We start from the raw sequence: 14062 nt of genomic DNA on the forward strand, positions 1-14062 counted from the left end.
TTTTCAAACCAAACAATTTCTTAACACAACATATAACTTGCTAAAATGCCCAAAGTCCCACATGAATAGCTGCGCTCAGAATCCTGGTCCTTAGCTCCCAACAACACTCAGCATATGTGGGAGAAAAACACCTTGCAAATGTCTCTTATCAAAAAAAAGAGGATGGGATCATGAGTGCTTCTGTCATTCATACAGTTTGTTTTCAAAGATGATAATTTGATTACATTTAGGAATGGGGAATTTATGTTGTGAAAATGTATACACAATAACCCTGACAGTAAATATAATGGGGAGTTCTTGGAAGAATCTACAAATACCACCAGTGACCAAGGAATATACAAACATAATACCTTGTTTACTAGAGAAAAAACTTGGATCTCGGTGAAAGTTAAGTCTGTTTCTTAAATACGTGCACAGCTGCTGCAAGCAGGACACTGACTGCAATGCCAGGCGATGTTTTCCATCTCCTCCAAAGGCCAGTTTCAACAGAGATAAAAGGCTCTGCAATAAAGAAGAGCTATAAAAATTATCAAGGGAACAAAGTGCTCGACTTTCAAAGAAGGATGTGGAGCTTAAGTGAGGTTAAATGAACAGTCAAAGGAATTAAGATAAGGTGCAAATATTTATAAAACATAAGAAACAGAAACAGGCAAAAATAACTTGGCATAATGCAGGAAGATGGGTCAAAGTAAGATAAAATTTAAATACAACAGTCAGCGTTTCTCATATCTGAACTGTTAGTTTAGTACCTATCGTGAAGAACACGGGAATTATTCCCCATTCAGGACATTAAGTTATACAGTACTTTTTAAAAACCACAAGAAGCCTCTTACATCTCAAAGAGCTAAATCATTTTGCATGTTTTGATAATTTACAGCTTTCCCTCTGCTATCACTCATAGCTGGGACAGTATGAAGTAACAGCTGCCACTCACTGGCACCCATCTCAGCCCCGTGATGGCAGAGCAAGGGTACCAAGGCTTACCAGATGCCGTGGACACACCACAATCCCAGCCCGGGACCCAGTCTCTCTGCTATACACGTATGCAATAAACTGCACTGCAAAGAATCCACCTACATTGCTCACCTCTGCCATATTTCCGCAGCATCCAGCACCGTGCCTTAAACACCCAGATACCCAAAGTAATGCAATTCTAACTATTAAGATTGGTCACTGTTGCCCAACCTCAGTTTCCCAGGTCTAGTCTCCCCAAGTGATCCATAAATGGTTAAGCTCAAGGTCGTCAAACTGGACTGCATGTGTCAAATGAGACTACTTCCTATCAGGAGAACCACCACTATCTAAGTAAGTTAGAGAGTAAGTGGTCTAAATAACCAAATGCTTCATTATTTAACTACGGTGGTGCAAATTTCCTTCCCAAGGACTCCTACTTTGCAAAATATGTTTCATGCAAAAACTTCCCTGTTTCAAAATCTAAACCTATTACAGAGGAAACGCACCTGAACAATTTTTGGCCTTTGAAGGAAAATCTCAGCAGGAAAATCTTGCATGATAACGTCTTTCAACAGTTCACAGGTGTTCCAGACTAAAGTGTGGTTACTACTTCTTAAAGAGCTACAAAATATACAAAATACAGTATTATTTATTTTTGAAAAGAATTTACCTATACCAGATTCTAAGTAACCTATTCACAGTCCTTCAGGTCTCAGCCAAGACACGTTGCCCTGGGAAGCCTTCCCAAATCTCCTCCCTAATCAACGAACAACCCTGGGGTAGGTGTGTTCTTTCATGTGCCCATAACCTGTGCTACGAAACTGCCTGTTGACTTCGTAGCCCCACTAGACCCTCCTCAAGAGCAGGGACTACACAGTATCCACCACTGTTTACCCAAAGGCTATCACAATGCCATGAAATGAGATCAATGAAATCTGCTAAATGAATCAGGAAATAAGGCAGAGGAGATCATACTAAGTACAGAGTTAAATTCCAGAAATTAGATTCCTTACTGCTCTTCCCTACTCGAGGGGAATGAAGCTGGTACTCTTCTCTCATCTCATGGAGAGGACACCTCTGAACTTCTCTGAAATATGTGCCCTCCTAGGGATGTCACAGTCGTTCACCTCTCACCCCAAGAAACCAAACCTGCTCTCAGCCCAGCTCCAGTCCACCCACAGTTCCCCACCCACAGGCGCCCAATGGAGACCATACCTCCTCCTTAGCGACCGACTCAGAAGTGACAGATCAATACCACCCCTGCCCCATCCCCGTGGCACGCTACCTCTTCAGTATGTTATTCCAAGAGAATTTACTGACGCCCATCAGTAAAAAGGGCCATCATCCAAAGCCATTTAATAGCATCCCCCTGTATTGGGCCCTAACTCTAGAAGTTGGTCTTTATTTTTCACATTCTCACCAAAAAAGGGCAGACAACTCATTTGATGTGGCAGTCACTGAAATTACGTTTCAGCAAAAAGTTAAACTAGACATTAAAACAGTCTCCAAACTTCTAGATATTGGCTCTCTACTTTTGGGGGTGATGATCAAATAAAATCCAATACATCAGATCAGATCAGTGGTCCCCAACCTTCTCCTAACAGAGTCCACGTTTTGAAATACATTGTCTACTAAAAAGACTGCATTTATGTTTAATTTCTCCATTTTTATTCACCAAGGGCCTAAGCAATGGCCACCAATCTGGTTGATAAGAGATGACTCACATCACCAAGGAGTGCACAGGATTCTAAGCATAAAAAAGAAACGATGTGAAGCCTGATTCAAGGCAAATAGGAATTTTCTGGCTTGTTTTTTGAAATACTGAAAATCATTCATATATTCCCACTGCTACCTATCACAGCCACTCAGTATCTTTTTTCCTGATGAAAATGTACAGTAATAACTCTCAGACTTCATGGTTATAAATATCAATACCAAAAGCCAAAACACCTGAAATACATCAGGTACGTACCTTTCATTAGAGGAGAGAACATGCCTATCAGCTGTGGTCAGGGGGAGCCAAGGGAAGGTAGAAAACTTCAAACACTTCGCGGTCGGATTTGCTGCTAATGGAAGAGCAAAACTTAAGGCATCAAAGGAGACAATGCTGACAGATGCACAATGTTCAGAATAAGGCTTCACCTTTAAAACAAGTCCTCAAATAAAGTCACAGCCTACAGTACCCTAAAATATACCGAAAAGATCAGCTGCAAATTTGTTCCCTCACAGAATAAATAACAGAGCTCTCTTCTCATAATTTAAACAGAACTCATATATTATTATTAGAAGGGTATTAAACACAAACCAATATTGAATGACATTTAGAGCATCAATTAAATTTTCTATTTCACCATGTGGCTAACCAGAACACAGAACATAAACAAAAAAGGAACTGGCATTTGGAGATCTCTAACTGTAGAAATTAAAAACGATATAAACATAATCATATACTATATTTAATTAGTCATGTTCAAATATCCTAAATCGTGTTAGATATTTAAACCTCTTTGAAGATGACTTGAAGACCATAACATTAAAGTTCAAATATCAGTGCTCAGACAAGATTAAAAGAAATCCGAGAAACCAAATGCAATTTTATACTACCTTCCTTCAAATTATTTTTAAACACATAGTGTACAGGTTAAGGTGGCAACACATAAGCCCTTTCAAACGGGCAACAGTCTTTGTGCAAAATGCTCTGAAAAGAGCATGGAATTGTTAAATTCAGATAATACTATTATTAAATTCTCAAACATAGCAGTTGCTTCCTTCAAAAGTGCTAACATAAAAGCAGGGTTTACTTTCTAAGGGAAAAACAAGAGGTGGGTGGAGGGAAGGACAGGTTTATACTGCACACATAAAGATGTGTCCAAAATAAGCCACACCATCAATCCACAAACTGCAACTCACATAAAAATATGTTACCATCTCAATCTTCCTGAATGTTTCAACCGCTTCACTCAAATACCCATGATTCCCAGCCCTGAAGACACTCCCTTCAGATGTCTCTCGTTGTCACTCAATTAAGCCTCTCAGCCACAAACACAAAGAACTACCATGTCAAAACCAAAGCTCCCGGGGCTTCCCAGGTGGTGCAGTGGTTGAGAATCTGCCTGCCAATGCAGGGGACACGGGCTCGAGCCCTGGTCTGGGAGGATCCCACATGCCGCGGAGCAACTAGGCCCGTGAGCCACAACTACTGAGCCTGCGCGTCTGGAGCCTGTGCTCCGCAATAAGACAGGCCGCGGCAGTGAGAGGCCCGCGCACCGCGATGAAGAGTGGCCCCTGCTTGCCCCAACTAGAGAAAGCCCTCGCACAGAAACGAAGACGCAACACAGCAAAAATAAATTAATTAATTAATAAACTCCTACCCCCAACATCTAAAAAAACAAAAAAAACATTGGTTGATAAAAATAAATGCTAAAAAAAAACCCAAAGCTCCCTATAAGCCTAACAAAACTTTTCCAGAAAGGAAAGGAAAAGTATTTCAACAGCTGAACAAGTTTTCTGTTCTTTCTTATGCTGTACTCAACCTGAGAGTGTCTACGAAATCGTTTTTATAACAGAGGGCTACCAAACTGAGTTACATTGGATGCTTGACGTCCGCATATATATCCTTGGAAGCAGCCTTTTAATTTCAACCATGCAGGCAGTAAGATGTGAAGTACATGCTTACTTAACCATGCCCTAACTGTGTCACCTAGTACAAAGGTTTTATCCTTTCTAAGCCCCAGTGTTCTCATCAGTAAGATGGCATTAATAATAATATCAACCTCACTGGGACTCCATGAAGATTCATTCATTCATTCAAGAAATACATACTGGGTGCCTAATACATTTCTGGCACTGTTCCCCACACCCACACAGGTAAAGCAGTATTTGCAGCTGTCATTAAGCTTATAATGAGGGAGACAAACAGGAAGTAAATGAATACATAATTTAATAAATACATATAGGAAGAAAACCAAATGTAGATAAAAAGTGATCACTGGCTAGAGTCCTCGGGAAGGTCTCTTTGAGGAGGCAGCATATGACTGACCAGAGACCAGACGCAAAAAGACCTGGATGACATTCCTGAGAGAGGCTCTAAATCAGAACTCTTCAGTCAACTGAATGTTGGAGTAAAGATAAATGAGGAAACAAATTTGATCCTGAGCCTCTGGCTTGAGTCACTGGGTCGACAGTACCGCTTAGTGAGCTGGAGAATTAATGAGGTGGTGTGTACAGTGCACAGCTCAGCTCCTGACAAAGACTCCCAGCTCGATAAGCACCAAGTACCACGGCCACCATTACCACCGCCTACAGAGCTGGTCAAAGGCACTTAGAATAATACACAGTTTCACCATTTAGACTCTATATCCTAATCTAACTTGAGGGAACAAACTTTCAGTTTGGTGCTTAAACATTTAAGTCTGACCACAATACATCTTCACAACAATGAGGGAAAGTACATTAATTTCCAATGTCCCAGGTAGACAGGACCTACGTCCCTGTAGATACACACCCACAGGTCTCGGAGGCACTTCCATCTGCTGGAAAGTACTTTTGTCTTGAGGAAAATATCCCGTTAAGATTTCAGGTTGCTGTGGCAATTCTGAAAAGAAAATATATATTACTGTGTTACTGATGCATTATTTGCTGAAAGTGAAACTTGCTCTTTTCAAATACAAATGGTTTATCTTAAGTTTCTGAATCACTTTAAAAACTAGAAAAATAATCCGGTTATGGTTCTCTGAATAATCTGTCCTCCTAAAGAGGAAAAAAATGTAGATGCCGAGTCAATTTCGAATTGAGGGGTTTTTTCCTCTCTCTTTTACTGTTACGTAACTACAATTATTTCTTAGAATGAAAACATCCACAATGTACATAAAGAATCTGTTACAAGGTATTTATTCAAGAACTGTTCATCTCAGCTTCTTAGTCCATCTCTCTCCTCTCCCTTACTCTACATATTTCCTGATCACTTCGATTTTCATGTTTTTTAAGAAAAAGTTGTCAAAAGCAAGAGTCAGACACTATCTTTCAATAACTCTGACGATCCCCTATCATACATGATTACATATTCAGCACTTCAGCTGTCATGAGATTGAGAATGAAGAAAAGGCTAAAACCAAATTTTGTCATTTTCTGTTTGAAGTTCTCATGCCAGTAGTTCTAATGTTAATACAGAAAACTAAAAATTAGCCCTAGACCATATCTCTAAACTCACCTGCAAGGAACTAGGTGGAAAATTCATGATTTAAGATTCTACTTTATTTGTTATAGCTTAGACAGAAATTGCAAAATACACTGTTAAAAATCACAATCACACGAGAAACTCAGTAAACGGCAGCTGCTACTGTTGTTCTTGTTAACAGCGGGCCCGAGGGTCACAGCAGTGGCAGTACAGCACTGGCATAGAGAAGAATAGGGTCTAACAGATTAAATGAGCAAAAACACAGTTTTTTATACTTTTACTACTCAATCATATAAATTTCAAGAGCATTTTCTTTCCTTCAAATCAATTTAAATGCTTTCCATGAGCAAGGCACTATACTGGACATCAAATAATAACAAGAACAACAAGTAACAGTAGCAGACAAGGATTCTGTGCTTAATATACACCGGGCCCTGTGCTGAGCACCGTCCAGACATTGCCCCACTTAATCCTTACAAAAATCCTATAAGATGTTCTTGCTTATTGTACCAATTTTTGGATGAGAAAACTAAAGCCTGGAGGGATTAAGTACCTTAGCCATGGTCACCCAACTAGTGGCAGAACTGGGACTTAAATCCACGTCTCTTTGACTCTGATCTTAGCCAGTATACCATGTGTAGCTCATTTTGATTGGACCCCGTAACAAAATCATAAGCAGGGCAGACATCCTCCCTATATGAAGAACACAGCCCCAAAATGCAAGTATAAAATATTTAAAACAACGTCTGGCACATAGTAAAGAGTGCTCAATGAAAATCTGTTGTTATTGCTAAAAGAGATAATCTGTCAAACTAGTCTCACAAAAAGAAAGTCACTTCATCTTTTATGCCCCTTGACCAAAACAAAAACACACAAGTATCCTCCTCTCTGTAACATTACAGGAGGGGAATTAAGATCAAATTCATGTAAGTTAACATAAGAAAAATAAGAGTTGCGGGGGGGAGAGGAGGAGGATTGTTTGCTTTTTTTAATCTAAGGTTCCTTTCCTTAGAATTAACCATTAGAACCAATATATTATATTTTAACAGACTGACTGACTGATTGATTTCATCAGAGTGATTCCAAAGAGTTACCAGTTTGATTGGTTTGGTAAGATGCAGAATGTAGTTCAGGAACTTCTGAAGGAAGAATAAAAAGTCCATCCAGAATGCCATCAATTTCAGCCTGTAGATTCGGCTCCACATTAGAACGAAGTTTAGATAAGAATTCGACTGCACCAAGGTCAACCAAATGCTGGACTGCTGGGGGATACTGAAATAAGAAAAGGAGTGTCTTGAGAACAACTATAAATATCAAAATCTCCAGACTTTATTTTACAGCAATCAAAACATGACATTATTTTTGGTATACCAGATGTTCATTTTTAAAACATAATTTTTGCGGTGATATACATAAGACGTAGATTTACAGAGACATACGTAACACATTTAATAACACTTATGAGAGAAAAGCCCAGACACTGAACACTAGAAATGCATACTATCCATTCCTACTTTTATTTATTAAATTGATTACTTCTCTTCACTGACACTCACCGTATCCTCTTCTACCTCCAGTCACTCAAAGAATGCCGAAGTAATAAGTATCTCCTACAACTGCACAGTGATTTACAGTTTGGAAAAGTTAAACCTGCCACTTTGATATCTGACCCTGACAACTAACTACTCTCAAGACAGACTGAGAAACATAAATCTGAAAAACAGATATGGGAAAAACAGTTTAACATACTTGTGCTGTTTAGTATCATGGTCTGTAACTTTATCTTTAAATGTGTTCTCTTTTATACAAAGACATCTCATTGTAACATGTAAATGACAGAACCATCAGGGAAAACAGAATGACAAGTATTAACCTCCAAAGACGATCCCCCAAATCAGAACATACCTGAACTCAGAAACTGTGTTACTTCAGAACACAGCAGAGACAATGTGAGATTCAACATTACAAATAAGAGAAAAGGAGAATGGAGCATTATATACTCCATTATATTATTATATTATATATATTATACTCCAATATATATACTCCATTATATATTATATACATATTTAATAAATGAATTAAAATTCAACGTTCACAGCTGTTTCTTAAAAAATTAATAATTTAAATTTTCAACAAATGCTACACTTAAACGACTACGAAATACTCACTTGTTCGATTATTTTATTTCAAAATGATCCTACCTTAACCAACCTGTTCAACAGACTCAGAACTTCTTCTTTCATTGGAACGGACGGGAAATTGAACCATTCCAGCAAATGGAGAAAAAGGAGCCTCTCCTGAACCAGATCAGCACAGCAGATTAAACTGTGCTCAATCTTGCAGAGAATATTCTTGAGAGCGCGCGCCCTGATCTCGGCCAGCTGATGACCTGTCAAAGAAGACAGCACAGAGCTATTTCCCGACTCCAAAGAGACGCCCACAGGGAATTTACCCTAAAACTTCGTTATCTACGCTGGGGGCGGGAGCGGGGTAAAGAAGGAAATAAAGAAACCAGTTTCTTCCACACGCAGGACGCTGGTGCATTCACGACGCGAACTGCGGAGTTTACACAAAGTCCGAGGTGGGCCCCCGGGGGCTGCCCCGCCGAAGCCCGGACAAGACAGGAAGCCGTCGCGGGGTGGCCCGGCCTCGGAAACGTGACACAGCCATTCTCAGCAAGCGGCCACGACGGGTGGGCGACCCGGGCGAGGGGCAACTCAGACTGTTACCCAGTTTCCTGATGAGCCCCGTCAGGACCATCTCTTCCCGCTCAACCAGCCGCCGCCGGAGAATTAAACTGCCGCGCCACAGCGTCCGACCACAATTACTGTCCCCCTAGAAACCCGGCCGGTCCGAAAGCGAGTTCCTCAACGCCTGAGCGAAGGACCCAAAGAGTGAGAGGCATTCCGTGAGCTGTCCCGGTCCCCGCGCCAACAGAGAAGCTTACAGTCTCGCTATGGTGACTACTATGCAATTCCTAGACAGCGGACTCCTTCGTAAGAACTGGAAAGAATGAGGAGTCAAGCAGGGATAGAACGCGTTTTGGCCACCGTGCACGTCGGGAGTTGTAGTCTTCGCCAGTTCGTGCTCTCCTCCGGAATTCCGGACCCGCCACCGCTCCCGCCTGCCTGGGGTTCCGGCGTCCAAGCGCGGGCTGCGGCGCGGGCTGCAGAGGCTCGCGCAGAAGCGCAGGTCGGCCCTGCACCCTCCCTCTGAGAGGGGTTCGTTTATGACCCTGTCAGTCTGAATTCTCAGCTCCCAGAACTTTACAACTTAGAGTGCAGCGTTTTGTTAGGATGACGTACCCCGTTCCGCCCCTACCTCCCTGCCGTTACTAAATGGCTTAACCTCTTTAACTGTGAGATGCACCTGCACAATCATGCAATGACCTTGGATACCTGGGTTCAAAGTAAACAAGCCGAAACAAAAATGAGAGCGGCGGCGGGGGCGGGGGGGAATAACTTAACAGGAGAGAAAAAGGGAGCTGTAGAAAGAAAAGGGAGTGAGTAGGAATTTGAATTCGTATTTGAATGCCACTAAAGTTGCCTTTTGCACTGTGATCGGTCTGAACTAATAGAAAAAAATCTAAGCAATGGTAAGAGCAACCACAGCAAAACTAAATTTGTAAAGTGATTTGCATTTTAGAGAACATTTTATCTCATGGATTTTTTCATCCCTGGAGAAAGGATGTCAAGGCAGCAATTCCCATTCCTATTTTGCAAAAAAAAAAAAAAAAAAAAGGGGGGGGGGGACTATGTAAAATCGGAGAAGAACCTGGCCCACAGCAGCTAGTAAGTGGCTGATTGAGGACCCGACCTTATGTTTCTTTGTCCCATTTTTCGGACTTTGCTGCCTCTACAAGTGTGTAGGTAAAAGAGTGGTGATATTTGAGCTGGAGCTTGAGGGATAAGTAGGAGTTTGGTTGCCAGGCAAAGAAATGGAGTAAGGGAATTTCTGCCAAAGAAAACAGTACATGCAAAGGCAAGAATTCATAGTGAGTCTGTCAAAGTCAGGGAAAATGAGAAAGTCTGTGTGGCCAGATTACCTCTGGGAGGAAGAGAAGAAGGGGAAGGGGCAGCTAGCATGCTGGTTATTCTCCATGTGGCCCTGCAGTGGCTCCTTCCCACTCTGCCAGCCTCTGCAGGTAACTGACTTGTACACAGGAAAAGGCTGCACCACCCAGGCTCCCTGGCCCTCAGGCATCCAGGTGACTGTGGCTAATGGGAGAAACCAGAAAGAACTCAGACGGGGGAAGAACGAGACTGTGGATATTTAACCAAGACTCTGACAGCCCATACCTAAGCCTGCCTGGCCAAGAGTGTAACAGTGGCTGCCTTGCTCAACCCTAGGACAATAGTTCCTGATGCATAAGTGTCCCAAATGGACCAAAAAATGGAAACTGTGGAGGCACTTATACCAGCCGAGAAGTATCTGTAGTTATACAGGTATGAAGGATTTAGATGTAGATTTGAAATGTCAAGATCAAAAGGCACAAAACAGTTCAGAGGAATAAGAGAAATAATTTTTCAATGATATTTCAATGATATTTCTAAGTTGAATGGTATTTCTAAGTTGATATTTCTAAGTTGAACAGTCTTAGGTGATAATAAACTGAGGATGTCGTTGGTATGGGGTGATGATACCTGTGGGAGAAAAAGAATTTAAAACAGCCATTTTGTAAGTAAAATGGGGGATCAAACTATGAAATGATATAATTTACATTGCTTTTATATTCTAACTTATTGTTGAGCATATATTGCTTTTTAATTAGACAAAAATCATTAAGTCCTGCTTATTACATTCAAAGCAAAACAGTTATCCATCATTTTCCTATTAGACTAAGTATTGATTTGCCAATTTTTCCTCAAAATATCAACCTTCAATTTATTAATTCTACTGTTAAAAAAACATACATAGGGACTTCCCTGGTGGCCCAGTGGTTAGGACTCTGTGCTTCCACTGCAAGGGCAAGGGTTCGATCCCTGGTCAGGGAACCAAGATCCCACATGCCAAAAAAAAAAAAAATATATATATATATATATATTCTAATGTATTAACTGTACTTTTATTTAATATCAGTTACTTTCTCCTTCCTTCCTTAGGTTTGTTTTGCCATTCCTTTTCTAACTTCTTGAGGTTAAGCTTTTGTTGCTTTACTTTTATTCTTTCTTATTTAGTTATAGTGAATTTTAAGTCCATGAATCTGTACCTAAGAAAATCATCAATCATATATCATGAATTCAGATTTATAATATTCTGTTATTATTCTCAACCATCCTGAAACTGCTGTTTTGATATTTCCTATTTCACCCAAGATCTATTTAGAAGGGTGGTTGCTGTCTTTGTTGCATATACTTTAGTTATTAATGTCTACTTTTTTATATCCCAGTCAACAGCTGGGACTTTTGTAATTTTGAACTTCAAGGTCAAATATTTTAAGTGATGCCCAAATACTTGAAAAAAATGGACAATAGGTATCTGCATAGACGTATGGAGAACTGTATGTGTGTGTATCTTTGTAATTTTCTATGTGTACTCACAACAGTTTTTGTTATATTTATTTGAGTGCAAACAAAATAAATACACGTCGAATTTTACATGATGGTAAATGGCAATCATTCAACTGGCAGTACATATGTGGATCAGGAAAGCGGTGAAGGATGAAGATCTTATGTGTTGAGGTCTGCTTATCAGCACAAGCCATGCAACATTATGGAGAACCACATGTGGACCCAGAGCACAGGTCAAATTCTACTAATTACTCCAGAGATCCACTTAATTCTCAATTGTTCTTCAACCTTACAGTCATACCCATAAATCAGTCATTGCCTCAGTCTGCTATATCAGATCATTCAGATTAGATGAAGATATTTACACAGGAAGTATTCAGTTGCCCTCCTAAGAACTCATATGACTACTATCTATGGTGATTTATTCTAGGAGAAAAAGAAATGCTTACTTTTGTTTTCTCTAAGAGATGTGCAATTTTGCTCTCCTCACAATTTGGACATGAATTTTAACACTTGGGGTTATGTATAGTAGGTCTGCCGGTTGTGAACCTGAGTCTTTCATACACTTTATTCCTGCTACTTGACTCACTTGAAATATCTGGCTCAGAGCTGTATAACCAAAGTATTACATAGAGCACAAACTTTAGAGCCAGACAGGCAGAGATTTAAAACCAACTTTGCAACATTAGCTGCATAATTGTGGATAAGCTTATGGTTGCAAATGACAAAACTCTAACTTGAACAAGTAAGCAAAAATGAGTTTTTATTATCTCACTATAGAAAAGGATCTGGCCTCAGAGACTCAAAAATATCACGATTCTTTTTCTCAATCTCTTTGCTATGCTTCTCTCAGTGTGTTTCATTCTCTTATATTACTGGCAAGATTCTCCACAAATGTAGGAAAAGCAAGGATTGTGATCCAGGCTTCCATCTTTCCATGTAATGACTCTAGGAGAAAAGGAAACCTTCTCCCTCAACATCTGGATATCAAATCCATGATAAGAACTTCATCAGAATCATTATTATGAGATTACCTGATCCTAGGTTACTTGTTCACACTCTCTGAACAGTAGGGCAGGATATTTTAACTAGATCTAATAACAAGATACTATATTAGGGTCACAAGGAGGTGGGCGGAAGACTTCCACTAAGGAAAAGAATGGTATTAACAGAAAATGGGGGGAAAGAATTTTGGGTAGGGGGAAAAACAACCTGATGCCTCTATAACCTCAACTTCTACAAGTAGACATTGGGATTAATAATAGTACCTACTGATAGGACTGTTTGAGGACCAAAGGAGAAAACTCAGAGAAAGCACTTATCCCAGGACCTCCATAATAGGTAGTTACAACTAATAAACATTTGAGCAGCTGTCAAAGTGAAGGATGCCTTTTTGCTATGGACTGAATGTCTTGCCCCCATCCATCACCAAAAAAAAATTCATGTTAAAATCTAATCCCCATTTGTGATAATATTAGGAATTGGGACCTTTGGAAGGTGATTGGGTCCTGAGAGTGGACTCCTCATGAGTGGGATTTCTGGTTTTGTAAAAGAGGCTCCAGAGAGTTCCCTCCTCCCTTCTGCCATGTGAGGACACAGAAAAAAAGAAACCACCTATGAACCAGGAAGCAGGTCCTCACCAGATACTGAATCTGCTGGTGCCTTGATCTTGGGCTCTCCAGCCTCCAGAACTGGTTTGTTTTTTTACAAACCATCCAGTCTATTTTGTTATAGTAGCCCAAAAGGACAGAAATAATCCTCTTTCTAGGAATCCAATGCAATGTCAGACCACATCCCAGTGTTACCTGCAGGTATAACCACAGGGTAGGAGCTCCCTTCATAAGAGGGGTCCTGGGCCCCAGAAACAACCTTGCTGCTCAGCGAGGGAGGCTTCAATGATCGCAGGTCACAACCTCAACCATTTTTACAGCCATATCAAGGCGAAATTTCCAGGAAAAAAAAGCAGTACTCTGACCCCTTTTCCTCATTTTTCAGAGAGAAGAAATTTATTGGCCCAAAGGGGCAATCCTTTTACAGGCTACTTTTATATTAATTGGGATACTAATTTATTTATGAAGACAATGCGAGCGGGATTCCTAAACAAAAGGGCTCTAACCAATAGCTGTGCACAAGTAACTCACAGTCCCCCAGGGCAGCAAACATTCTGTGTGCCTTCCAGGAAAGTCACCTGGACCCCAACCTGCCTTATTTAAGAATAAAGCTCACAGGCTTCCCTGGTGGCTCAGTGGTTGAGAGTCTGCCTGCCGATGCAGGGGACGTAGGTTCGTGCCCGGGTCCGGGAAGATCCCACATGCCGCGGAGCGGCTGGGTTCGTGAGCCATGGCCGCTGAGCCTGCGCGTCTGGAGCCTGCGCTCCGCAACGGGAGAGGCCACAGCAGTGAGAGGCCCGCGTACCGCA

At 40.8% G+C, this 14062-nt stretch overlaps 1 protein-coding gene across 10 annotated transcripts in view; it reads right to left on the reverse strand.

Annotated features, from left to right (window-relative positions):
• The window catches only part of RTTN (rotatin), a 137855-nt gene extending 128714 nt beyond the window's left edge, over positions 1-9141 (reverse strand). For 3 of the 10 annotated variants that reach the window (XM_027118739.1, XM_027118737.1, XM_027118735.1), the window contains exons 1-7: positions 8863-9105; positions 8335-8522; positions 7225-7402; positions 5459-5548; positions 2927-3020; positions 1461-1575; positions 351-501 (exon numbers count right to left, since the gene is read on the reverse strand). In XM_027118739.1, the coding sequence (XP_026974540.1) occupies positions 351-501; positions 1461-1575; positions 2927-3020; positions 5459-5548; positions 7225-7402; positions 8335-8522; positions 8863-8893 (847 nt within the window). In that variant the 5' untranslated portion in view covers positions 8894-9105. Of the gene's footprint in view, positions 1-350; positions 502-1460; positions 1576-2926; positions 3021-5458; positions 5549-5633; positions 5704-7224; positions 7403-8334; positions 8834-8862 lie in introns of those variants that run through there. The other 7 variants (XM_027118736.1, XM_027118744.1, XM_027118745.1 and 4 more) reach the window with 7 other exon arrangements.
• Positions 9142-14062: the final 4921 nt, after the last annotated feature.

The sequence above is a fragment of the Aethalodelphis obliquidens genome, unplaced genomic scaffold (assembly GCF_003676395.1).
Source record: "Aethalodelphis obliquidens isolate GAN/ISIS:26980383/991018 unplaced genomic scaffold, ASM367639v1 scaffold19, whole genome shotgun sequence".
Classification (NCBI taxonomy): domain Eukaryota; kingdom Metazoa; phylum Chordata; class Mammalia; order Artiodactyla; family Delphinidae; genus Aethalodelphis; species Aethalodelphis obliquidens.